At 40.8% G+C, this 27,806-nt stretch overlaps 1 protein-coding gene across 2 annotated transcripts; it reads left to right on the top strand.

Annotated features, from left to right (window-relative positions):
• The first annotated feature begins 4,527 nt into the window (after positions 1-4,527).
• Positions 4,528-18,785, top strand: LOC111952297 (GTPase KRas). Of its 2 annotated transcripts, XM_023970860.2 has the most exons (6): positions 4,528-4,805; positions 13,558-13,675; positions 14,276-14,454; positions 14,788-14,947; positions 16,913-17,037; positions 17,966-18,067. In XM_023970860.2, exons 2-5 carry the CDS (start codon positions 13,565-13,567, stop codon positions 17,030-17,032), a joined length of 570 nt encoding a protein of 189 aa, XP_023826628.1. In that variant the 5' UTR covers positions 4,528-4,805; positions 13,558-13,564; the 3' UTR covers positions 17,033-17,037; positions 17,966-18,067. The 2 variants fall into 2 exon arrangements, with proteins under 2 accessions (XP_023826628.1, XP_023826629.1); XM_023970861.3 differs by lacking the exon at positions 16,913-17,037 and having other exon boundaries at positions 17,966-18,785.
• The last annotated feature ends 9,021 nt before the right edge of the window (positions 18,786-27,806 follow it).

Genomic DNA, 27,806 nt, shown 5'->3' with positions numbered 1-27,806 from the left:
CTCTTGCTTGTAAATACATTGCATCGGAACTGGGACACCGCAAGGCATTGTGGACCATTTTAAAGCTGCAATACACTGTAGAACAGGGCCTACTCACCTAAAGGAGTGGAGTTCCTGAAAGTGGTTGAGTAGCCTACTTGAGTAGGTACCATATGGTGACATTCAGGTAGGGTAGGCTACATTGTTCTTTAATACAGAATATACACACACAGATTAACAACATTATTTGTAGTATATATTAAAAACATTTAGATGTTTGAGATAAAAACCTGCCCAATTGACCCCATCCCCTCCTCAAGACTATCTGGAGACCTATCTGGATTCCTCACTTCCCACATCACCTCATCCCTGACCACTGGCTGCGTCCCATCTGACTTTAAGATAGTCACAGTCAAGAAACCAACACTCGATGCATTTGACGTAAAAAAAAAACTATGGACCAGCATCCCTTCTTTCTTTTCTTTCCAAAACAATTGAGTGTGCTGTCTATGACCAACTCTCTCGTTACCATGGGAGACCTTGGGAAGATTCAACACCAGGCGGGCTGCAGCGTTCTGGATAAGTTGCAGGGGTTTGATGGCAGAAGCGGAAAACCCACCCAACAGAGAGTTGCAGTAGTCCGGACGGGAGATGACAAGTTCCTGGATTAGGACTTGTGCCGCTTTGTGTGTGAAGAAAGGTCGTACTCTACGGATGTTGTAGAGCATGAACCTGCAGGCAAGTGACCGCTTTGATGTTTGCAGAGAACGAGGATGTTGTCAAGGGTCACGCTAAGGTTCTTTGCACTCTGGGAGGGGACACCGTGGAGTTGTCAACTGTGATAGAACAGGCAGGCCTTCCCTGGGACGAAGAGCAGCTCCGTCTTGTCGAAATTTAGCTTGAGGTGGTGGGCCAACATCCAAGCTGAGATGCCTGCCAGGCACACAGAGATGTGTGTTGCCACCTGGGTGTCAGAAGGGGGGAAGGAGAAAAGTAGTTGAGTGTCATCCACATAGCAATGATAGGAGAGACCATGTTAGGATATGACAGAGCTGAGTGAGTTGGTGTGTGGAGAGAAGAGTCTTGAAGCTAACTCAACTGAGACTGCTCGCCTCTGTCTCAAGCAGGCTCTCTCCTCTGTTCTCATCCTCCTAGATCTATCCACTGCCTTTGACGGCATGAACCATCAGATCCTCCTCTCTACCCTCTCAGGGCTGGATTGCATGCAGCCCTGGATTGCATCCTACCTGGCAGGTCACTCCTACCAGGTGACGTGGAGAGAATCTGTGTCTGCACCACATGCTCTCACTACTGGTGTCCCCAAGGGCTCCGTTCTAGGCCCTCTCCTCTTTTCTCTATACACCAAGTCACTCAGCTCCGTCATATCCTCACATAATCTCCCCTATCATTGCTATGCGGATGACGCTCACCATGTAAGCAGTCCCTGGACATGGTATGACAGCAACCCATGCTTTGGTTTTGTTTATCTGTCCACTGTTTCAAATGTTAACTTTTCATCATTTGTGTCACAAGCCCAAAGCAAGTCAATGGTATTGATATTAGCATTTTCAAGCTTCATGTCCAAATCATCCTAAAGTATCTAAAAATGTATTGTGTAACTCAATGATGTTACTTGTATATGATTTGGATATGAAGCGCTGAATGCTAATATAGGTACCTTTGAATTACATTGGATTTGTGACACAAATGCAAAAGAGTTAGCATTTGAAACAGTGGTCAGGTAAACAAAACCAAAGCATGGGTTGCTGCTGTCATACCTGGTCCATAGTCTGCGTACAGGGTAAGAAAGTCACACCTGGTCCATAGTCTGCGTACAGGGTAAGAAAGTCACACCTGGTCCATAGATGCGTACAGGTAAGAGTCACACCTGGATCCATAGTCTGCGTACAGGGTAAGAAAATCACACCTGGTCCATAGTCTGCGTACAGGGTAAGAAAGTCACACCTGGTCCATGTCTGCCGTAGTACAGGGTAAGAAAGTCACACCTGGTCCATAGTCTGCGTACAGGGTAAGAAAGTCACACCTGGTCCATAGTCTGCGTACAGGGTAAGAAAACCAATATGTCATTTGGTCATTTGGGTGGACTATGCCTGGCTTTTGACCACTTCTTTAGATTCCTCATGTCTTACTCATTGTTAGAAAAAAGTTTGGTCAAAATTGGATGTTAGGTACTATAATTTTTGAACATTATATGAATCCTATAAATTAAAATGACCAATTTAAGTGCAATTAATGATATTTTCAAGGATCCTATTATATATCAACAAAATGATGTTTCTGGAATTCTTATCGTATCTGTTTCTAACTACAGAAAAGATTTCAGAACAATCTGAAATGGTTGGTGTCATGGCTTGCTGAAATGACATAAAACAACCCGACTGTGATATGTGGTTGTCTCACCTAGCTATTTTAAGATGAATGCACTAAATGTAAGTCGCTCTTTATAAGAGTGTCTGCTAAGTGACTAAAATGTAAAATGTAATTATATTAATGTGTTCATATGATATTGAATATAAGTCTATGATTCATGCAGTCTGGGGACATTACTATTCAAAGTCTGCAGTTGATTTTGAGCCTCATCATAATCTCTATGAGTAAACAAGTATCTTGAGAGTTAATCAGTTGTCTGCGTAGCTTTGAGCGTCATTTTATTGACCAAGACAGAAGACACTTGAGAGTCTGCAATGGAGGCACTGATTTAATGCTGCATTGGGTTGAGTCAGTCAGTCAGTCAAGATGGCAAGTTACATGTCCTAATTAACACACAGTTGAATGTTCCAGTGAACGTCTGTGGTAGTCTGCATATAGACTTTTAACTGTAAAATAGCTAGGTGACTGGTGGTGAACATTAATCTTATCTTTAAAGACATGATATGTACTTTTTATTGTTATTTGTTATTCCCTGTGTATTAGTCACTGTTAGTCTACGTCTTTTGTTTACGAAGCATGTGACAAATAAATAAATACATTTGATTTGATCTAGTGTATATATAAATCCTTGGTAGAGACCCTTGGTCTACTATGGGATCAGTGAAGGTCATTTAGCAAAACATCACAGTTTTGATCATGTTTATATTAGATTAATGCATGCCTCATACTCAGGATTCCAAAAAGCAAAATAGTGTCTTTTCTCTGTGTTATTATTCATTTGAGAGAAAATGGCGAATTTACAGACAGTGGCATTTCAAGCATGTAAAATGAAGAGGATAAGAAAACATAAATCAAGACATCTCCTACACCACGTGAGGCTACTTACACTACATCTGTTTATGTAACTACAATGTAAATACATAGATTTAAGAGCAACTTAAAGTAGTCCTACCACAAACTGTTTTCAATATCAATCAACAGCATAAAGCCATAAATATGCACAGAGCATACTTTATGCCACACAAGACTGAATGAAAACAGCTGATGGAGCATTGGCAATGGCATTGTTTGCGAGCTCATAAATGGATACCTACTGACCCCTTGTGGCTCCATCTAAACCCAGTCTAAACGCTCCAGTCCATCCATTTGATATGTTATATTATTTTTCTCAGAGGGGTTGAGAGTGCTGAAACTCAAACTTTGTATCCTAAAATGAAATTCATATTTTAGTTATATTTATTTTTTAATGACTAAGTGTGAGCAGGATACTGTCTCCAGAATGGTGTAATATTTGATTTGATAACTATGTAATTAGTATCAAGATGATTCATCTTGGCTAGGTGCCTAAAATAGTTTTTTCAGATACATTTAGTTGTATGACAAATCACTGGTCACTAAAAATAATTGAGGATATACATTGTTTGAATTCTAACAAGCAGCCAGGGGTATGGATCTGTCCATAGCTGTTTTGCGCAATGCTGCCCCGGTCTGACACCCACACAAAAAAATAAACATAAAACTGCATAGTTGTTACGCACATGCGTAATTTTGTTCTAATGCAAATGTATACTTGTGTGAATTGGTTACCGTCTCTTTGTTTGGCCTCCCTGAGCCAAACGTTAACTGTTTGTTTTTACCACAGAGCTTACTGTACTGTATCCCCCCCACGGTCTATTTATATGCACATATTCAGCGCTGAAGGTATACCAGTGAAAGCCGAGGAAAACTGACAAAGGGATCGCCAAATCATTTCCTTGCTTGGGAATGACGTCCCTACAGTACATTCCAGTTATATTTAGAGCCTATATATAGTGGTCCCCCCTCATCCGTTGCTGTACCCGCTTCACTGGGAAGAAGAGGGATATCTATTCCCAGAGACAGGTCTTGAAATATTGATGCTAGATAGAATAATTCAATTCACACTGTCATAATGATCGATGTATTTGTGCGCAGATATCTCAGTCCTATCTGTGAAAAACATATCGACCCAAAACGTTTCAAAACACAGTCTACCAACACAAGCATCCACCAGAACAATATATTAACGTAAACTATAAGTGAATTGGGTGGAGAACAAGTGAGCGTCTTTATAATGCTTATTGTAAAACTAGTGTAGTGATATCACCGAAACCAGTTGAAATCCCCTGCTTTGCTTTCTGGGTAAACTGTACGACGCTGCACCGGTATCCGCCCATATTCGCGTCAGGCCAACCTCAGCTGAATCGAGAGTAGCAGGCCAAACGCTGTATCAAATGGAAAGTTAAATCGATTAATGTCCTTACTTTTGTCTGCTTTTTTAAAAAGAAGTTACATTTACACAAATGCGGCCGTTTCAGTGTAAAGTAGGAAATGCAGAGATCGTGTGAAAAAGGAGGATTATCTGCTTGACTTCTTATTTGGTCGCTACTTCGGACGCGGAACTCCACACGCTATAGGTAAAACAATTGGAAAGATCACTACATTTGTATCAATTTACACAATGGATACGGGGCGACAATGTGTCCTCTCGCCTATATCTTAATTTGAGGGTTGGGCCTGTAATGATTTCATATTTTCCTGTGCAATTGCAGCTAAAAGTATCGTTAATACAAACTACGCCCAATTGTTAACCTAATGTCTGGCCCTTTAATGCGCAGACCTATGCGGTATTTATGGCGGCTTCAAACTCATCCGCTCGCCCATGAATGCTGCAGGTTCTACCGGGTTTACGCATAGCATTCAATCCATTGTGCTAAAGAATTTGAGATTTGCACAAGACAATCCTAGTTCACTAACACTTATGGGATCTGCATATGTTAGGCTACTCTATAATTGTGGACCTACTCCAGTTAATTGTAGGCTACAGACAACTCGACTTTATACAGTTGTAATATTAGGGTGTAGGCCAATCTAAGGTTGTGCTCATCAGTTCGCATGTACAGGTATTATTCAACTAACTGGGTCCTTCCACGAAATGAGTGCCTCTTGCGTCCCTTTTGATGTTTTAATATATATATTTTTTTTTAGATTGGGCATAAATATTTAATTTCAAAAGCCTGTTATTAAATAGTGCCCTTTTTAATATAGACCACATGGAAAATTCTATAAATTGGATTTTTAATATGAATAAAGACATTTCAGCATTTTGACATGTCCCTAGGTGCATCATGACTTGTAGGAAGATTAACACACTTAACCCAAACACTTCTCCAAGATTTCACCATCATTTAGTTATTTTGTTGCTTTGACAATATTATTTAATGTTAGTGATTTAATTGAAGGTAAAACAACAACCCTGTCCCTCATCTTAAGGTCAACACTGTTACGTGAACTGTTAATATGGAGAAACTATTCCCTTTTAAAATAAATTTCAAAAGAGAATTGAAGATGTAATCAGTGTAAAAGCAGCTGAGCTGGTTTTACTCTTTTGGCATTTTTCTGGTGTTTTGTGGTGGAAAACTGAGCAGGTCGAGCATAACACGTCAACCCTGTTACCTTTGATAGACAGGCTAGAAATGTTTGAACAATTTAAAACATTTTGTGGAACTTGCATTCAATTGGCCCTCCTTTGCGTACAACAAGCTTCCATTCCCCCTGTCACAAGAGGAGTCATGGCTGATTTAAGATGAAGTTGTCAACCTAGCTCTCAAACTCTTCTTATCCGTAGGGTTTTCAGCAGTTAGCTTCGCCCACAGTTGGCTGCATGTGAACTACAATTTACTGTTTTAACGTTTAGAAACGTCAATCATCGTTTGCGAAACGGTTTTAGAAACATGCTGATATGCTCCTTATCTTTTATATCTGTGAGAAAGAATCTTTCAAATAAAACAGATGCAGTTACTGTTGCAGTTTTGCACAGACTATATGCTGTGCGTGCCAACAGTTACGTTCACACACAGGTGTTCGGGGCACTCTAGATAGCTAATTAGCATAGATGGTCACCTATGTTTTCGGTAAGCAAGAGCTGTAACATCAACCCTATTAAGGTGTGTAGTAATTTTAACCTTTTGTTATTATTTCTCGCTGGTAGGAAAAATATGGTCCTTATGTTTCCAAAACCATACCGCGAGCAATGCGTTTTAACGTTCAGAACGAGCAATGCGTTTTAACGTTCAGAACGAGCAATGCGTTTTAACGTTCAGACCGAGCAATGCGTTTTAACGTTCAGACCGAGCAATGCGTTTTAACGTTCAGACCGAGCAATGCGTTTTAACGTTCAGAACGAGCAATGCGTTTTAACGTTCAGAACGAGCAATGCGTTTTAACGTTCAGAACGAGCAATGCGTTGTAACGTTCAGACCGAGCAATGCGTTTTAACGTTCAGAACGAGCAATGCGTTTTAACGTTCAGACCGAGCAATGCGTTTTAACGTTCAGAACGAGCAATGCGTTTTAACGTTCAGAACGAGCGTCTGGGCTTCTAACAACTCCCCCGACCAGAAGATGCATGTACTACCGTCAATAGGCGCTGAAGGTAGTTGGTGTCTATGAATTGGTTACGGTCAACCCTGCTATTTTATTTGCCACTTAATAGGCACTCACTGGAGTCATTTTCTTTTATATCTCCGATTAAAATGGGAATATGATTTTAATTTAAAATTATTATTATTATTTTTTTAACATGTGCTCTTTATGACAGAATGGTAAAATGAAAGTTTTTTTCCATTTTTTTCACCAAGTTACACTAAATTGGTGGAACAACCCAGCCAGTAGTAGCTAGTATTAGGCCTTGGTTGACGGCCAATGAAAATGGCTGTTTGTCTAACATCAGATTATGCCAATAGGCAAGCTGCATAAAATGGACCCAGTGGGGTTTTTATAGGCTATTTGTCTACTCTTTCACAATACTTTCCTACAATATTGGCATGTATTTTACAGTAACTTGTAATTGATCTGAAAACAGAAAACTAATGGAGAGTGCTTGATTGGACATGACAACTTTGTTGATGACTGGTATTTACAGCTGACCGTACAGGTGTCATGATTAGCCAATCATGAACAAGCTTTCTATTTCCTGCAGTATAAGGATATGAAAAGGGTTGACAATATTGCATCAACATTGCAAGCATGGTTGCCTAGTTAATAGACCTACTGTACAATAATTTTAGGTCAGTGGGAGAACTGCAAAGTCACAATGAATCTTTATTCACACTGTAGGCCATAGTTTCTGCTGATGATGATTAGGCCTATAATGGCATTTACAATAGAAATAGTAGGCCTTTCCTAGGGAGTACAGAAATTAGTGTAGACCTTAGGTACGTTTGAAAAAGGTGATGAAACACTAACTTTGATATAATATACTAGCCTAAACAATATATACTGCCAAAAGCACATATCACTGCATACTACAGGTCACAGAGGGACCTACATGATTTTTGTTGTAGAATGACTGTGAAGGTCAATTCTGGGGAATGTTTAAAAGGACATTACTCTGAAATGAATGAAAATTAAATGATGCTGTCATCAAACAAATATAATTTCCCCCCTCCAGAAATGAACCCAATAACATGTTGGTTCATATTATCAGGCAGGTGTGCTCTTCGGCAATAAGGATTGTCACCTGCTGTAGCCCAACTGATGCAGCATAGTGGCTATAAGGTTGAAGCATAGGGTTGAACATCTGCATTTACCCCAGTGGGCTAATCATTAGCTAGATCACAAACTCTAAAACATGATCTTGTTGCTAGTTAGCAACATATTGATGGCTTGAAGGTCCCCAAAAAACATTCCACTGGAACTCAGCCAAGGATCATGTACTGTGAATATAATGTGGGCTTACCTGTTACACCTGACGTGTTACATTTAGCCCCAGTTTCTCCTAGGCATTCAACGCCATTAGCGAGCACTATTGTGCATAAACCATGCTGCTGCTAAAAGCTCTGGTTTTAAAATGGTGCAATTCACACATTTTGTGGTGTTGAGAAAGTAGAAAGCTTTGATTCTCTTTTAACAGTGGTCACCAAAACAGCATTTTCCAAAGTGTGTTTTCTCGGGACTGCTTTAGGAATGTTCTAAAATGACTGGGCATGCATTTTGAGAGTCGAGGAATATGCTTTTCTCACATAGAATGCGACAAGCTGACCAATTGAATAGGTCAACTATTCTGCTATAGAGTTGTCTGATTTTGCTGCCGGTAATTTCCATGTAACAGGACCCATGAGCACCAACAAGTTCAGAGGAGCATATCAAATTGTGTGTCAAATGAAAGCGAAGAGTCTGTATTTTTGGGAAATGAAGGCATGGATACATTTTTCCATTTCCCCATTTTTTAAAAACCATTTTCCATCTTAAAAATTAGGCAAAAGTAATGGCTTTGATTTCTGGTCAAACAGATGGAAAAGGGGTCTTTAGAAAACATCTACCAGAAAAGTCTTAAAAGTTATTAGAAATACATCAAAACATTATACTATTGAAGTAAAGACCTCTGCCAGCTAATATCAACACTTACAGTTGAAGTCAGAAGTTTACATACACCTTTGCCAAATACATTTAAACTCAGCTTTTCACAATTCCTGACATTTAATCCTAGTAAAAATTGCCTGTCTTAGGTCAGTTAGGATCCCCACTTTATTTTAAGAATCTGAAATGTCAGAATAATACATTTACATTTAAGTCATTTAGCAGACGCTCTTATCCAGAGCAACTTACAAATTGGAAAGTTCATACATATCCATCCTGGTCCCCCCGTGGGGAATGAACCCACAACCCTGGCGTTGCAAGCGCCATGCTCTACCAACTGAGCCACACGGGACCCACGGGACCCTAATAGTAGAGAGAATGATTTATTTCAGCTTCTATTTCTTTCATTACATTCCCAGTGGGTCAGAAGTTTACATGCAGTCAATTAGTATTTGGTAGCATTGCCTTTAAATTGCTTAACTTGGGTCAAACGTTTTGGGTAGACTTCCACAAGCTTCCCGCAATAAGTTGGGTGAATTTTGGCCCATTCCTCCTGACAGAGCTGGTGTAACTGTGTCAGGCCTCCTTGCTCGCACACGCTTTTTGAATTCTGCCCACATTTTCTATAGGATTGAGGTCAGGGCTTTGTGATGGCCACTCCAATACCTTGACTTTGTTGTCCTTAAGCCATTTTGCCACAACTTTGGAAGTATGCTTGCGGCCAGTGTCCATTTGGAAGACCCATTTGCGACCAAGCTTTAACTTCCTGACTGATGTCTTGAGATGTTGCTTCAATATATCCACATAACTTTCCATCCTCATGATGCCATCTATTTTGTGAAGTGCACCAGTCCCTCCTGCAGCAAAGCACCCCCACAACATGATGCTCCTACCCTCGTGCTTCACGGTTGGGATGGTGTTCTTTGGCTTGCAAGCCTCTTCTTTTTCCTCCAGACATAACATTGGTCATTATGGCCAAACAGTTCTATTTTTGTTTCATCAGACCAGAGGACATTTCTCCAAAAAGTACGATCTTTGTCTCCATGTGCATTTGCAATGGTGGTGCATTTGCAATGGCGGTTTTGCAGCAGTGGCTTCTTCCTTGTTGAGCGGCCTTTCAGGTTATGTCAATATAGGACTCGTTTTACTGTGGATATAGATACTTGTGTACCTGTTTCCTCCAGCATCTTCACAAGGTCCTTTGCTGTTGTTCTGGGATTGATTTGCACTTTTCGCACCAAAGTACGTTCATCTCTAGGAGACAGAACGCGTCTCCTTCCTGAGCGGTATGACGGCTGTGTGGTCTCAAGGTGTTTATACTTGCGTGTTATTGTTTGTACAGATAAACGTGGTACCTTCAGGTGTTTGGAAATTGCTCCCAAGGATGAACAAGACTTGTGGAGGTCTACATTTCTTTTTAAGGTCTTGGCTGATTTCTTTAGATTTTTCCCATGTCAAGCAAAGAGGCACTGAGTTTGAAGGTAGGCCTTTAAATACATCTACAGGTGATCCATCAAATGATGTCAATTAGCCTATCAGAAGCTTCTAAAGCCATGACATACTTTTCTGGAATTTTCCAAGCTGTTTAAAGGCACAGTCAACTTAGTGTATGTAGAATCCTGGCCCACTGGAACTGTGAATTATATTATAAGTTTATAAGTATAAAATTATAAGTGAAATAATCTGTTTGTAAACAAATTACAAATTAAAGTAGATGTCCTAACCGATTTGCCACAACTATAGTTTGTGGAAATTTGTGGAGTGGTTGAAAAACGAGTTTTAATGTCTCCAACCTAAGTGTATGTAAACTTCCGACTTCAACTGTATATTTAGTAATGGAGAAATTATTTGCCATTAAGTTTAAGAAACATTGCCTCGTGCCTTGTCATTCCGTTACCAAAAAACCCATCTTTAAGATATTTTCTAATTTCTCTCCTTCAATAGGAGGGAAGATAATGAAAGTTCACAGAAGTAACACGTAAAGGTAGACCTACCAATGATTTAGTGTTTTTACTGAAATCAATGTTTATGAATTAAGTGATTAAAACTTGTAATTCTGATTGCAAATCGGTAACAGATTTACAAAAATCTGTAACAGAGTTACTGCAATTGAATTGGCTGCAATGGGAAATCATAGTTGTCACAAACCACAGTTGTGCTGCTGTCCTCCCTTCCACTGACATACTGTTTTTTTTCTCTTTCTGGTCAAAGCGAGAGGGTGAAAACAGTCTGAACAAGCCCTCGCTCGCTCGCCCTCATACACTACCAGTCAAAAGTTAATCAGCATGGCTACCACAGCATTCTGCAGTGACATGCCATCCCATCTGGTTTGCGCTTAGTGGGACTAACATTTGTTTTCAACAGGACAATGAAAAATAAAGAAAAACCCTTGAATGAGTAGGTGTGTCCAAACTTTAGACTGATACTATATAAGGCAACGGGTGGCAACTTAGAAGAATCTCAAATTAAAAATATGTTTTGAATTGGTTAACACTTTATAATTTTTTGGGTTAGTTCATGATTCCATGTGTTATTTCATAGCTTTGATGTCTTCACTATTATTCTACAATGTAGAAAATAGTAAAAATGAAGAACCCCTTGAATCAGTAGGTTACTTTTCCCGGCTCTTACTGACAGATACCCATGAGCCTCCCCTTTCCATTTATTGTAACTAGTATCCACGCAGACTGACACCGGACATCCATGGACTTTGAAAAGTAGTTTACATTTGGTCAGGCCGCCCTGGCCTTGATTTTAACGTCCACAGAGTTTGTTTTTTGGTTTCTGACTGGCCTGGACTTCTGTTTCACAAGATTGCACAGTATAGTGAAGAAAAGTAGAGTACATACTGTAGAATTACTGTACTCTACTGTGATGTACTGTACTGTGCTCGTCTGTGCTGTACTGTGATGTCTGAAATTGTGAAACGTAGACGTCTATGATTTGTTCAAATTTGGTCCGGTCTGATTTCAACCAAATTTGGTCTTGTTTTGGGGGCGGAGCTCATTACAATAATAGCCAGGATATGAAAGGATGATATTGCATATTTCTACTTTTTGTGTATCTATTCAGGATACATCACCATAAAGAGAATGACATTCATATACATTATGCATTTCTGTATAGTACAGATCAGGGACCCATGATGTTATTCCGTTACCCTAACTGTAACAAAAGTATTGTATCATGTCATAGCTAACACCCCATTCTTTCTACGGACATATTTGAATCTTAATTACGTGGAAGATATTTATGTTTTTGGAAAACATCGTCACATAAAAAACCCCAGGGAGATTATATCGTAATTCTGTTACCAGACTTTGCATCTACGCAGTTCTTCCAGAAAATTTGTTTTTGTGAAATGCTCTGTGTAAACTGAAAAGTAGTCCTTGTGCATAGAGCTGTATGGTTTTTTTCAACTTTTGAAATCAATGGTTTTTGTTTATAGATTTTAAAGTAAGACGTCTGAGTATCAATTCTGTTACTTGCTTGTGGTATTGGCTGAGGAAAATTTTAATGTGGACAACGATTTTTCATTAGATAATAATACAATTCCATAACCATAGGTACCAGTGCTCAGCTCCTTGCTCTCATTTGGATCATAGGTGCTGGGTATCGGACATAATGTACAGTGTTGTTGACATACTGTACGGTTGTGTTCAGCACTGATTGTCTAATATAGCATCCATGATTCGTATCATCGATTGGACAGTCTATTTTGTTGGTATATTTTTTTCATCAGAAATTACTAGGGGATTCTATTTCCGTTGTATTTTGAGATGCTACTCATTGAGTTAAATGTCAGCCTCAACTGAGAACAAGTGTTTTTAATCTTTTTTAAACATAACTGTCTGGATAGCAGTGTGTGCCTCCCTGTTGCTTGATACTTCTGGGGTTGTAAAGTAACGTCATGCGTGTCTACTGCCAGATCCCAATGTGTAGGTGTTACTCACAACTGACTGTTGAATTTGTGTTACAGTTAGAGATCCAGGAAGATTTAGTAGCAACATTTATTGGGATGATGTTTGAGGGAATTGTAACAGTAAATTATGTTCAAACGATGTTAATTAATGATAAGTCATCGTTTTATGAGCAAGAACCTTGCTTGTGTCCTATAATATCAATATAATAGTCTACGTAAATTACATTCTCTTTGCAGAATTCCAAAATCACTTTCATGGTTTTACATATCTTATTCTCCTTGTTGATAAGCCTATTTTAAACTGTTATAATAAAATAGTAGAGTATATTAGGTCCTCTCGTTCCATCTTCTCTGAAATCGCAGGATGAAATTGAATAGAATGTAAACATTCCTGTATCCACAGAGATCTGTGATTGTATGCATTCCCTGCAGCTCTAGACACAGGATGGTCATTGTTGCAAATGAAAGGCAATGTGTAGACAATCGGGACAAAATCAAATGTAGCATTTGGCGGGCTCTGTGCACACAAGCACTTTAGAGTAACGTAACTGATAAGGAATGAATACAACTTGACCAGATGGTTATGAAGAAATAGTTAATATCAGCTTTATTCCGTGTGTGGGTGTGTGGGCAGGCGGGCGGGCGGGGGTGGAGTAAAACAATTCCCAGGTTTTTAAAGAAATCCCAGGTGGAGAATTCCCTGTTGGTGGATTTATCCTGATTCCAGGAATCCTCCAACTGGAAAACATGGGCATTTTGGGAAAGATACTGGAATTCTGCAACCCTATGTATGTGACTATTTCTTGTTGAGTCCGTGGTTAGTGTGTAGCTCATGAAATGTTTATTTTTATATTCACTGACTGTATTTCTGTGTCTTCTGTCCCATAGGTGAACGATGACCGAATACAAGCTGGTGGTGGTGGGAGCAGGAGGCGTGGGCAAGAGCGCACTCACCATCCAGCTCATCCAGAACCACTTTGTGGATGAATATGACCCCACCATCGAGGTAAAAAGTTCTTTCAGTTCAACCACGTGTCTTTCACTACAAGGCATGCCTGGGAGTCAGGAGGAAAAGTTACTTTGAAAAAAAGTTGTGTACAATTTTTGTGGCTGCTGCTCCGCCTGCACAGAGGACTGCTCAGAGCTGCGTGACAAATATCTGCAATCAGAATATGCAAAAAAAATTGTGTGCAAATGCAAGGAAAAATGTGCTCCAGATTCTGTTATTTGAATGTATGAATATTATATCCGCAACATGTTGTCATCCAGTTAGTTTAACATTTGTAGATGGCTACGTGATGAAGTTTGACATGTCAGAAATGATTACTCTGAAAGCTACACATTTTATGACTGCTTGAAGACTGACTGCATTTCTTCCCTAGTGCACATATAGTCTCACCTACCTGGTCATCCCATCCATTCTCTTCAATTCCAATACTGTTGGATTTCCTTTGGAACTTTATCAGATGAGCATTCTATGACCATATAGTTACATAGAGGATTTCAGAGCCCTAGTCAGGTAGACTGGACACCTATGAATATGTGCTCATTCATAGGTGTCCAGTCCTGAACCATTCATCTCTCTCTTTCTTGCTCCCTCCTTCAGGACTCATACAGGAAGCAGGTGGTGATTGACGGGGAGACTTGTCTGCTGGACATCCTGGACACTGCAGGTCAGGAGGAGTACAGCGCTATGAGGGACCAGTACATGAGGACAGGGGAGGGCTTCCTCTGTGTCTTCGCCATCAACAACACCAAGTCCTTCGAGGACATCCACCACTATAGGTGAGCTAGGTTCTGCCACAACATCTGAAGTACTACTGCCGATTGCACTGATGGCGGTAAGCCGGACTATAGTTAAACCAGCGGACTATAGTTAAACCAGCGGACTATAGTTGTATCGGTTTCCAAGCAGACACAGTTGTGCCAACCATATCCTGTCAACTGTGTCAAAGCCAACATCACTCTCGACCTGTTCAACCCACTCTTTCACCAACCCTTTAACCAGGTTGTGTGTGAAATCAATAACCCCAAAAAGGAGTCCATTCCATACTTTGGATGACCAAAGCATTGTACTGGTGTTTAACCCTTGCCTTCCCTGTCATCTTTGTTCTCCAGAGAGCAGATCAAGCGGGTGAAAGACTCGGAAGACGTGCCCATGGTGCTGGTGGGAAACAAGTGTGACCTGCCGTCCCGGACGGTGGACACCAAACAGGCTCAGGACTTGGCGCGCAGCTACGGCATCCCCTTCATCGAGACCTCGGCCAAAACCAGACAGGTGAGAGACGGAGACAACAAGCCCTAGTGGGCTGTGTGGACACAGCCATGGCTCAAACAGCAACTATGACCTTGGTTTTTAACATGACGGCTATAGGCTAGCCTGGAAATCCAGACTGAATTCGGTAAAGTGAAATGTAGCGTGATTCAGTCTGGATTTCACGGCTACATTAGCTCTACTCCATATCTAGTTGAAGACAGATTTGAGACAGAATACTAAAACAGGTGAAAAGTTTACTCGTTTTTTAAAATATTTTTTATGTGGGATAACTTATAATAAGTTGAAATGTGCGCTCCACCTTATTAATGTCTCACAATTTTTAATTTTATATTTTTGTTCCATTTCATCTTGGGTGTGAAAAAAAAATGGTCCTAACTTTGCACCTGGTATAACTTTGCACCTGGTATAACTTTGCACCTTAGTAAATCGAGCCCTTGGTCGAGGGTATTTGCTGGCGTGAACACATCAGCCATTCAACCATTTTCTCCACAGATCAATTTTCTTTATTGTAGCAAGATTACTTCTTACCAGCTGTGTCAGGTGTCCTTGCGATGGCTTTTTACAATCATGGCCACTTCAATCTCACAAAATGCTGTGGTCCTCTTTTGACTCTCGAGCTGCCTTTTTGATTTGCGTTGGTATCAATGGCTATATGTGCTCTGTTTCTAAATGGTGCTTGGAAACGTATCGGGTAATGTACTGTACATAATTAAAGTCCCTTTGCTTAATTGAATTCTTGATTTATGAATTGCTGTGTCCGTGCATGCTCCTCTGTCATGGAAATGTGGCTTTCTTTCACCATTAGAGGCTCCATAATGGATCTGGCATTGTTTTAATCAACAAATCAGTCAATCTTTGTCACTGAATCGTCACGACAGAGGGGAAATTGTCGGTAATTGTTTTGTGGCGGGGTGATAATCATGCTTAATGGACAGTGGGAAGTGATTGTGTGCTGTATGGTGCACTATTGTCTGTTTGATTATGTGGTTGCTGGCTTGGCTTCAGTGGTGCGTGTCGTGTGAGGCTATGCGTGGCTGGCTAGTGCTGTGATGTATGTGGCGATTTGTCAGTCGGTGAACCTTCTGCTCTTTTTGCATCGGTCCAATCACAACTCCTTCTTGGGCCGCTGATTGGTCTCTTCCAGCTCACTCCTCCGATGGTCGAATCGCCCGTTTACCTGGTGTTGCTCTTGTACTGAAATCACAAATAATACACACACGTTTGTACCTGTCATTCCCCTGTGAGGTTAAATTATTCATTATGTTTTAAACTGTATAAAAAAATGCATCCTCCGTTTTATCCATCAGCCCTATACACAGCTAAATGTAGACTTAGTCGACATAGAATGCCAATACACTGAGTGTACAAAACATTAGGATCACCTTCCTAACACTGAGTTGCACACACCTTTGCCCTCAGAACAGCCTCAATTAATCAGGGCATGGACTCCACAAGTTGTCAAGCGTTCCACAGGGATGCTGGCTCATGTTGACTCCAATGCTTTTTTCCCACAGTTTGGGTGGTGGACCATTCTTGATATACACAGAAAACTGTTGAGTGTGAAAACCCCAGCAGCGTTGCAGTTCTTGACACACTCAAACGGTGCGCCTGGCACATACTACCATACCCTGTTCAAAGGCACTTAAAACATTTGTCTTGCCCATTCACCATCTGAATGGCACACGTAGACAATCCATGTCTCAATTGTCTCAAAGATTAAATAAGAATTTTTAAGCTGTCTCCTACCCTTCATCTACACTGATTGAAGTGCATTTAACAAGTGACATCAATAAGGGATCATAGATTTCACCTGGTCAGTCTGTCATGGAAAGAGCAGGTGTTCCTAATGTTTTCTAACACTGTGAGGGAACACAGTCCACATAGTGTCCCTATATCCCCGAACACTGAGGGGTCAACAGTGTCCCTGTATCCCCTAACTGAGGAGAGCTGTGTTTCACACTGCAGAGAGTGGAGGATGCCTTTTACAGTCTGGTACGGGAGATCAGGCTGTACCGGCTGAAAAAGCTCAGCAAGGAAGAAAAGACCCCGCGCTGCGTCAAGCTTAAAAAGTGTGTTGTGATGTGAAAGGGGTAAGTGTGTATCATCCGCGCTCCCTCACGTCCGTCAGGTGTGTATTTGTGGTGTGTGGGAGGGTGTCGTCCGTGTGGTACCGAGCAGGGAAAGTGGTAATGTTTGCTGCTTGGTGGGTGGGATTCATCCCTATTTAAGCTAACCTCCTGGGATCTGCTGATGGGTCTCCTTGAAACCAGGCGTCCATCTTAGTTTCTCCTCCTGTGGTATCTGTGTCTCTGTGTGGGGTATGTTTATATTATCGTGGGTGATGATAATTTTGTAAACTGCTCAACTGAGACAAATCAGTGGTGAGAGACGAGGGAGCAGGTAAGCTTGGAACTGTGTGACCGATGGCGATTTGTGATAATCTGGGCCGAAATTAAGTCTTGAAATGGTGACTAAGGAAGTGTGATTACTAAGAGGACAGCACGGAGATGTTCCACTGAAGTCCCGGGGCAACTGTGTGCGTTGATGTCGCACATAACGTCCTTTTGTTTCTGTCTTTGTCTTTCTTTCGCTGCCTTGTTCTTTCTATCTCACAATCTGAAATGACTTTGGTTTCCTCTCTGATACAATAGGTGACAATGTTGTGCTCAGTGAATGACAAAGACCTGGTTATTTTTGGTCCCTGCCTCTCTTTGGCATCATTGATGTAGCCATTGTGTCTTTGCTGTTGTCTGCTGGGCCAGCTCATGCCACAAATCCACCAACGAATCAATATGCAGTGAGCACATTTGTAATGCATGTTAGTCTACGTACTAGGTGTGTACACTGAAATGTCACCCTATTCCCTATATAGTCAAAAGTAGTGCAATATGTTGGGGAATAGGGGTGCCATTTCAGACATTTGCATCTGGCCAAGCTTTCATGTTCGTCACAGATGAGAACATAAGTGTTTTTGGGAAGAGTTTTCAAAAACAAACCTTAACTTTTTCTTTTCCCCAGGGTGTCGATGATGCATTTTACACATTAGTGCGGGAAATCCGAAAACACAAGGAGAAGATGAGCAAGGAGGGCAAGAAGAAGAAAAAGAAGTCCAAGACAAAGTGTATACTCATGTGAATAATGACCAGCCCCCTTTTCAAGATAGACAAAAAAAATGTGTTAAAACAGTTCAAGTAATACATTTTTGTACATTACGCTAAATTATTAGCCTCTATCTTAGTACCCAAAATACTGAATATGGAAATGAACCCTATTTTTCTGCCTTTTTCTCTTATTTTGAAACCAATAAGCTTTACTTTCTGTTTAGTGCCAGTTGCCCAGAAGTGTTGGTCCGATAGGTTGATTATCAATTATGGTAGACAGTAAAACGAAAGGACTTTATTCAACAGCCAAGTTCATTACTGTAGGGAAATTTTGGACAACAGAAAAAGCAAGCCTAAAAAGCTTATTTTCCCTCTGCTGGAGAGCATGAGATGCTCTTAACAGTATGGGGCGCCAAATAGTTGAATCCCATTCCATTGGACAAGGAGTAACAACTGGGAGGCAGGACCAACACTTGATTGGGGAAAATTCCAAATGTCCCGGCCACTGTGTGTAATAATGCCCATCCTCCGACTTTAAACTCCTAGATATGATTCAATAATGTCATGCTGTACTTGAAGCATGCATGTGAACTTTACTACTGTATCTAGTTTAAAAAATGTCCTGGTTACACATTTTAATTAAGTTGTAATCTGTTAGTGCTTTTTTGTAATTTGTGGGTAGTGATTTCCTGCCTACAGGACTTTCCTTTTTGCATGCAATGTGTTCTTACTAGTCAATGGGGAATGGCACAGTGATACTAATACTGTACGATACTGATACAGCCACTAGGGCCAGGAACGAGGAGCTCCTGTCCAGTTGGGCCACATAGGCTTTTATAGTGTTTCGGGCCTCGAGTCAATCTATATTCACCATACCTGATCTGATATTTTGTGTAGAAACCAGTTGTTAAATGGTGGGAAACCTTTTCAACAACTGAAACGCTCCAGGTGGCAGGTAAGAAACAAAATAGATTTTTTTTTACATAGTCATCAGAACAGCAAGATTCTCAGTAATGTTGAAGAGGACATGCAGCTAATGTTGTGTTGCTCAGTGGCACTGCATGTTGCTTAAACAAATGCCTCTACACAATCCAGTGTCTCCTGTAGTTTTATCATTCAATTTGATATACCCTGCTCATTCTGAACGTTTTAAAAGATGAGTTAATTGTTCATCAAGAGATCTTGTTTGCACGGTGAAATTCCCCTCATATCCTCAGGATTGGTGTATTTTGTGTCATGTTCTGTGTTTTTGAAAGACAAACCTTTCCCATTCAAGTGATTTTACTGAAGTAACACATTTTACCTCATCTTAGTTATTGAACCGGCAAATCAAGATTTGGGCTTCCTTGTTACAGCGTAACATCCAAATTGTTTTGAGTGCAAACAAATAGCATGCCTAAATTAAACCTAAACTTTAAACCAAGTAATCTAATGATGTATATGTGTTATTCAGGTGAACTGTCTTAAAGAATAGTGAGTTACTGTCTTCAGATGCAAGATATAAAATACCCATCAGATCCTAACAGAATATGCCTTGCACATTTCCCCAAGCCTTTGTACTTATTGCTGCCATAAATGTACTTTCCTGTTTTTGGATTGGCTAGATTAGGCAAAGAAAATCTTAAAGGCCTTTTTTTTAATGTCCAACCACAGATCTTCCTTTCTCTATTTTTTTTGTTTTGTTTTACTTCTACGAAAGATGCACCCCCATAGAATCGTTGTCATGCAAAGAGTGTTCAAAAAATCTATTGCTCATATAAATTTCTCATTCTTCCTCGTGAAGTTATATTTTTTGGGTTAGAGCTTGGGTGGGAAGGTGTTGCGTGGGTTTTGCTGGGCTGTGTTTCAAGTGAAATGACTGGTCCAGTCCAATAATTTTTGTCAAATGTATTCCTTACAAAGGTTGTTGCTTCCTAGTGATGTAACTGGAGCTGATGTCTGTAAATGAGGCAATTACCATTAAAATCATTTTTAGAGAAAAAAAAGTATTAATTTATAATAACACGGAATAGTTTTTCAGCGTTATTTCACAACCTTAATACCAGGGTTTTACCTTGAGGCTTCTTACACATTGCCTTTTGTGTTTGCATCGGGTGCTTCAGTCAGACAGCAGAGGGATACATGTGAGCCGAGACTGCATTAGGCTTCTTTGTCACGTCTGTTCAACAGCTACGAACTCTGCTGTTTGAGAGGAATGAGATTCTAAAGTGAAACATAATATACAATACATTTATTTAGGATTTATGCTTTTTTGGCCCACTTTTATTACCTCCTTTTTGTTCCTAAAGTTAGATATGAACTGTTAGCACATTTTTGATTATGGGACGTCATTTGTTAACAATACTGTATCACAAAAAGTAATTCTACCAAAATGTTCCACCTCCCTTTTATTTTGCGTGCCAACTGCTGATTTCTGAAAAGAAGTAGCATTTATACCTGGATCGTATTTAACAACCTTTTTGTATAGTTGTGATACTGAAAGGTGCACATTTTGTAAATTGTGCTTCATTTCTTTGGTGTGTCTAAATGAATGTTGCTTTAATGGAGTTTTCAGTACTCTCTCTCTTGTGTATGATGGGACTTGGGAGAGTGACTGGGTCTAGGGGAGTGAATGAATGACCACTGTTGCACACATCCATAGAGAGCTCTCTTTGGTCACTGTGTAGAGTGGTGATCTGATCCCAAATCTGTCTTTTTTTTGCCATGAATCTCACCACTCCTATTTAATGTGTAATAAAGACAAAACAATTAAGAGGAATTGGCCCTGTTTTCATTGCTCATAGTGACTTCTAAAAGTATTCACACCCCTTGACCTTTTCCACAGTTTGTTCTTACAAAGTGGGATTCAAATGGATTTAATTGTCAGTTTTTGTCAGCGATTTACACAATGCCCTGTCAAAGTGGAAGAAAAATTCAAACGGCTGTAAAAGATTCATGAAATATAAAACACTATCTTGATTTGATAACTATTCAACATCCTGAGTCAATACATTTTACCATCACCTTTGGCTGCGATTAAATTTGTGTCTTTCTGGGTAAATCTCTTTTTCTCATTTGTTCTTTTCAAAATTCTCTAAGCTCTGTCAAATTGGTTGTTGATCATTGCTAGACAACCATTTTCAGGTCTTTAATTTTTCAAGCAGATTTAAGTAAATTGTTACTAGTGCACTCAGGAACATTCAATGTCTTCTCGGTAAGCAACTTCAGTGTAGATTTGGCCTTGTGTTTTAGGTTAATGTCCTGCTGAAGGGTAAATGAATCTGGTGTCTGGTGGAAAGCAGGATGAACCAGGTTTTCCTCTATGATTTTGCCTGTGTTTATCTCCATTCTGTTTTGTTTTTCCTGAAAAACTCCCCAGTCCTTAACGATTACAAACCTATCCATAGCAAGATACAGCCACCACTATGCTTGAAAATATGGAGAGTGGTGCTCTGCTTTATTGAATTTGTCACAGACCTAACACTTTGTATTCAGGACAAAAAGTGAATTTCTTTGCCACATTTTTTGTAGTATTACTTCAGTGCCTTGTTGCAAACAGGATGTTTGCATGTTTTGGAATATTTGTATAATGTACAGGCTTCCTTCTTTTCACTCTGTTTACAATTATCTGTAAGGTCAAGCAGTGAATTCCAAACATAGATTCAACCACAAAGATCAGGGATGTTCTCCAATGCCTCGCAAAGAAGGTTAGCTATTAGTAGATTAATTTAAAAAATATCCCTTTGAGGATGGTGTATCAATTCACCAAGTCACTACAAAGATACAGGCGTCCTTCCTAACTCAGTTGCCGGAGAAGAAACCGCTCAGGGATTTCACCCTGAGGCCAAAGGTGACTTTAAAATAGTTACAGAGTTTAATGGCTGTGATCAGAGAAACCTGAGGATGGATCAACAACATTGTAGTTACTCCACAATACTAACCTAATTGATACTATTATTTAAGCAAACTTATTTTGGCTTGCCATAACAAAAGAGTTGACTACTTATTGACTCAAGACATTTCAGCTTTTATTTTTAGTTAATTAGTGAAAAAATAAACATAATTCCATATTGACATCATGGGGTATTGTGTGTAGGCCAGTGACAAAAAAAAATCTAATTCAGGCTGTAACACAACATGTGGAAAAAGTCAAGTGGTGTGAATACTTTATGAAGGCACCGTATCTGTGTCCAAGTAATTGTTATTTCGGTGCTGTCTGCCAGTTCGTAATGCAATGCTATCGACCTATTGGACTATCTATCTAAAGTCATATTTACACTCACACATTCCTTGGAGTTGTGTGCTATTCTATCGCTATTTATGAACACAAGAGAGCTGTTAGTTTGGGATGCTTGATCACGAGTCTGGTTTGGATAGAAGCACTGTATACACAAAACCCTCAGACAACTAGTTTATCATGCTGGCTGAGATTAGTTCAATTGACATATTAGCAAACATGTATAACATGAAGATGCATGTGTGTGTGACAGTGGATTAACTGTACAATAGATGAATAGTTGTTTACGGTTGTAGTATTGTAGCTCTGCCAGACTGCTGTCATGTCATGGGTTTTGCCAGCAGGGGCCACTGTTTTCCTAACTCTGCTGTGTCTGACAGGCTCACAGCCAGAGCATAAAGTGTCACCAATGAATGGAGCCCCCAGACTGACAGTCATTTGCATATTGCACATTCTGTAAGGACACCAACTATATAACAGTATGTTAATCCAATTTGATTAAATAATTTCAGTTATGTACGGTTAATCTGTATGCCTGTCAAAACTATACAATGGAGATGCCAACACTTACCAGGTTTGGGTCAATTCAATATCAATTCACTAAATTCAGGAGTAAACTGAAATTCCAGTCACAGAGTTTCTAAACCCAGAGGCGCAATACTGAGAGACTTCCGGGAACGCTTGCAAAACAGATCAGACTAGGGTTTGGGCTTTGAGAAGTCAATAAGTAAAGTGAAGAATTCTTCCTTATTTGTTAATTTTCTCAAAATCTAAAGGCACAACCTAGACTCCAGCCAATGTCTTAAGTAGTTGAACATGTTATTACTCCAACCCCGTTTTGTCGTTCATAGTGACATACTGACACATTAACATTTTCATCAAAAACTACTTTATATCGAAGGAGTGCCTTTGATTTGACAGCCTTTTCATGCTCAGTTTGGCGCGAGACGTTTGACCCAATGGTCAAACGTCTACGCATGAGCTTAGCTAGCCATCGTCGCCATGACATTGCCAACAAGCGTGATTGGGGACTTCTATTGGTGAAGCAGTTTCTGCCTATCTTCATACTGTACTGGCTTTGTACCAGTTTCCAGTTCATATCTATACAATTTCACTGGATCTTTTTTCCACTTTAGCTGGATCTTTGTCCGACGACTACTTTGGGGACCATGGACAACCGATGAAGACATGCCTTTAATCCTATAAGCAGCCGTTAACGTGGGTGTTTTGACACGTTCTGTTGTCATGCTGGGTGGTTTCTCCAGCAGACGGATAGAGGCTCCTTATGGCTGACTTCCAGCTGCAGTACTCACCAGCACCATCTAGTCTACAGCAATAGCCATATCACTGCTACAGTGGAGTGTCAGACACTCTTCTCTGGCTTTGTTCACAAAAGACGAGCATGATTGTTTTGTCCTACTTTGTGAAAGGCCCTGCCATGTAACATCAAGGATTTTATATTTTCCCAAACCGTTTGTCATGGAATAAATTCCAGAGGGATCAAGTCCGGAGACAACAGACAAACATGAAGGATATTGCTCTGTGGATGTCATGTCTAGAATAGCATCACACAATGTGTGGCTAAACTGGTTGAAATGTTTTGTTTGGTGGCGCCAAAATTGTTGTTGTATAATTGACTTATTATATTGATCACGATGTAAGCACTATTTTATTATGCTCAGACTCAGTCCTGAATCCTGTCGTCTTGCGGAAGTTGGTCTTGCTGAAGTGGGTCTTGCTCATGTTTTTACGCACCTGTAATTGTCTCTGGCTTGTTTGATACAAAATGTTAGAGTATTATGTTCAAATGGGAGTTTAGCTGTATTCAGATTGTCACCATGGAATATAAAATGTTTTAATATATTTTGACAAAACAATCGAGCTGTTGAACCTGGGCTCCAGCACCCACCATGAAGCAGCAGAGAAAGACAGATTGAGACAGAGGGAAGAGATCCGTTAAATTATGCAGAAAGGGCTTTCTCTCTCCCAGACAAGTCGGAGACCTGCCGGAGAGAAAATTGTAAGAGAAGTATGAGTCTGAGCAGCCTTCACAAATCCCCCCCGCCCCCCTAGGGACAGCTTAGTCCGAGGCCTGTCAGTCACAACCCCCCCTCCCTGCTCTGTAATCTGGGGACGGCACTGAGAAGCCTGCAGGTCTGATAAAGCACTGAAAGAAGACAAACAGACACCAATCCCTGGTTCTCTGGGCCCATGCTGGGCTAGAGGGAGAGGTGGGAGGGATGAGAAATGGCAAATGTTCCCAAATTGATAACAGCCCAAGTCCTCGTCTGGTTCCACCCAAACCCTCTCAACTCAGACAGGCAAATCCTCCATCCCCTCCAAGGTTATTATAGTTTTGTGTTATATAATTTTTTAATTTCTATCTGTTTTTTTTTATTTAGTTTTTCAAATTCAGTTTACTTTGTAAGTTTTCAGACCTGATTTGTTAGTTTTTTTATCAGTATGAGTTGTATAAAAAATATTGTTATTTAGTTTATATTATTTAGTTTCAGTTTTAGTGTTAGGGACAGAAAGCAGGCTAGGAGACATTTGTGTTGTATGGTGACAGTGCTGACTCTGTGAAAATACAGCGTTAACCAGTGGAGGTGGATATTTTTTTGAATTGAGGTCAATGGAAGAGTAGAATTTGATCAAAATGAAAATTGAATTGTTAATTTGCTAGAATTAGTTGCTTATTAGGCTATATATACAGTGGGGCAAAAAAGTATTTAGTCAGCCACCAATTGTGCAAGTTCTCCCACTTAAAAAGATGAGAGAGGCCTGTAATTTTCATCATAGGTACACTTCAACTATGACAGACAAAATGAGAAAAAAAATCCAGAAAATCACATTGTAGGATTTTTAATGAATTTATTTGCAAATTATGGTGGAAAATAAGTATTTGGTCAATAACAAAGTTTATCTCAATACTTTGTTATATACCCTTTGTTGGCAATGACAGAGGTCAAACGTTTTCTGTAAGTCTTCACAAGGTTTTCACACACTGTTGCTGGTATTTTGGCCCATTTCTCCATGCAGATCTCCTCTAGAGCAGTGATGTTTTGGGGCTGTTGCTGGCAACACGGACTTTCAACCTCTCCAAAGATTTTCTATGGGGTTGAGATCTGGAGACTGGCTAGGCCACTCCAGGACCTTGAAAGCTTCTTACGAAGCCACTCCTTTGTTGCCCGGGCGGTGTGTTTGGGATCATTGTCATGCGAAAGACCCAGCCACGTTTCATCTTCAATGCCCTTGCTGATGGAAGGAGTTTTCACTCAAATCTCACGATACATGGCCCCATTCATTCTTTCCTTTACACGGATCAGTCGTCCTGGTCCTTTGCAGAAAAACAGCCCCAAAGCATGATGTTTCCACCCCCATGCTTCACAGTAGGTATGGTGTTCTTTGGATGCAACTCAGCATTCTTTGTCCTCCAAACACGACGAGTTGAGTTTTTACCAAAAAGTTATATTTTGGTTTCATCTGACCATATGACATTCTCCCAATCTTCTTCTGGATCTCCAAATGCTCTCTAGCAAACTTCAGATGGGCCTGGACATGTACTGGCTTAAGCAGGGGGCACGTCTGGCACTGCAGGATTTGAGTCCCTGGCGGTGTTACTGATGGTAGGCTTTGTTACTTTGGTCCCAGCTCTCTGCAGGTCATTCACTAGGTCCCCCCGTGTGGTTCTGGGATTTTTGGTCACCGTTCTTGTGATAATTTTGACCCACGGGGTGAGATCTTGCGTGAGCCCCAGATCGAGGGAGATTATCAGTGGTCTTGTATGTCTTCCATTTCCTAATAATTGCTCCCACAGTTGATTTCTTCAAACCAAGCTGCTTACCTATTGCAGATTCAGTCTTCCCAGCCTGGTGCAGGTCTCACAATTTTGTTTCTGGTGTCCTTTGACGCTCTTTGGTCTTGGCCTTAGTGGAGTTTGGAGTGTGACTGTTTGAGGTTGTGGACAGGTGTCTTTTATACTGAAACAAGTTCAAACAGGTGCCATTAATACAGGTACGAGTGGAGACAGAGGAGCCTCTTAAAGAAGAAGTTACAGGTCTGTGAGAGCCAGAAATCTTGCTTGTTTGTAGGTGACCAAATACTTATTTTCCATCATAATTTGCAAATAAATTCATTAAATCCTACAAAGGGATTTTCTGTATTTTTTCTCCTCATTTTGTCTGTCATAGTTGAAGTGTACCTATGATGAAATTACAGGCCTCTCTCATCTTTTTAAGTGGAGGAACTTGCACAATTGGTGGCTGACTAAATACTTTTTTGCCCCACTGTAGATGTGTGCCTGATGCTGCACCTCAGCTCTGATTCTCCGCTGGGTGCGCAATATCAAATGCGTCTATAGGTTATTTAGTGTGGTCTCAATCAATGGATCCATAGCCTATATGAAGTCCATGCTCGGAGAAGCATAGAGGATTATAGGTATATTTCAAAGTAAAAATGTTCTTCCTTTCAGAGTCTTTTGCGCTGCTGGTATGGTGTAAACAAAACCATGCATTACACACTGCAATGGATATTCCAACCCTGAGCCCAGGCCTGCTCTGCTCTTGCTGATCAAAGCCTTTGCTGTGTAGGCCTACGGTGGCAGCTCAGGAGGAGAGTCAAAGGCTTCTTCCCAAAAATAATTTGATTAGGCATAGTCCAAAACATTCCACATATCTGCACAGCCCATAAAACGCTTCACACCGCGTGGCCGCTGCCTGGTGGTCCCAGCGCGCACGACCCACGTGGAGTTCCAGGTCTCCGGCAGCCTCTGGAACTGCCGATTCTGCGGCCACACAGGCAGAGTTCATCTCAGCCTATGCTTCCCTCCAGTCCCTCGACTTCTTGGCACTGACGGAAACATGGACTACCACGAATAACACTGCTACTCCTACTGCTCTCTCCTCGTCTGCCCACGTGTTCTCGCACACCCCGAGAGCTTCTGGTCAGCGGGGTGGTGGCACTGGGATCCTCATCTCTCCCAAGTGGACATTCTCTCTCTTCTCCCCTGACCCATCTGTCTATCGCCTCCTTTGAATTCCATGCTGTCACAGTTACCAGCCCTTTCAAGCTTAACATCCTTATCATTTATCGCCCCCCAGGTTCCCTTGGAGAGTTCATCAATGAGCTTGACGCCTTGATAAGCTCCTTTCCTGAGGATGGCTCACCTCTCACAGTTCTGGGTGACTTTAACCTCCCCACGTCTCCTTTGACTCATTCCTCTCTGCCTCCTTCTTTCCACTCCTCTCCTCTTTTGACCTCTCCCTCTCACCTTCCCCCCTACTCACAAGGCAGGCAATACGCTTGACCTCATCTTTACTAGATGCTGTTCTTCCACTAATCTCATTGCAACTCCCCTCCAAGTCTCCGACCACTACCTTGTATCCTTTTCCTTTCGCTCTCATCCAACACCTTCCCACACTGCCCCTACTCGGATGGTATCGCGCCGTCCCAACCTCGCTCTCTCTCCCCGCTACTCTCTCCTCTTCCATCCTATCATCTCTTCCCTCTGCTCAAATCTTCTCCAACCTATCTCCTGATTCTG

The sequence above is a fragment of the Salvelinus sp. IW2-2015 genome, linkage group LG26 (genome assembly GCF_002910315.2).
Source record: "Salvelinus sp. IW2-2015 linkage group LG26, ASM291031v2, whole genome shotgun sequence".
NCBI lineage: Eukaryota > Metazoa > Chordata > Actinopteri > Salmoniformes > Salmonidae > Salvelinus > Salvelinus sp. IW2-2015.
This window is presented reverse-complemented; position numbering and strand designations above follow the sequence as displayed.

Coding starts and splice junctions, on each gene's coding strand:
- LOC111952297 (XM_023970860.2), top strand. CDS start 13,565: ATGACCGAATACAAGCTGGTGGTGGTGGGAGCAGGAGGCGTGGGCAAG. Junction 14,455..14,787: donor GAGGACATCCACCACTATAG/GTGAGCTAGGTT, acceptor TTTGTTCTCCAG/AGAGCAGATCAAGCGGGTGA. Junction 14,948..16,912: donor CCTCGGCCAAAACCAGACAG/GTGAGAGACGGA, acceptor TTCACACTGCAG/AGAGTGGAGGATGCCTTTTA.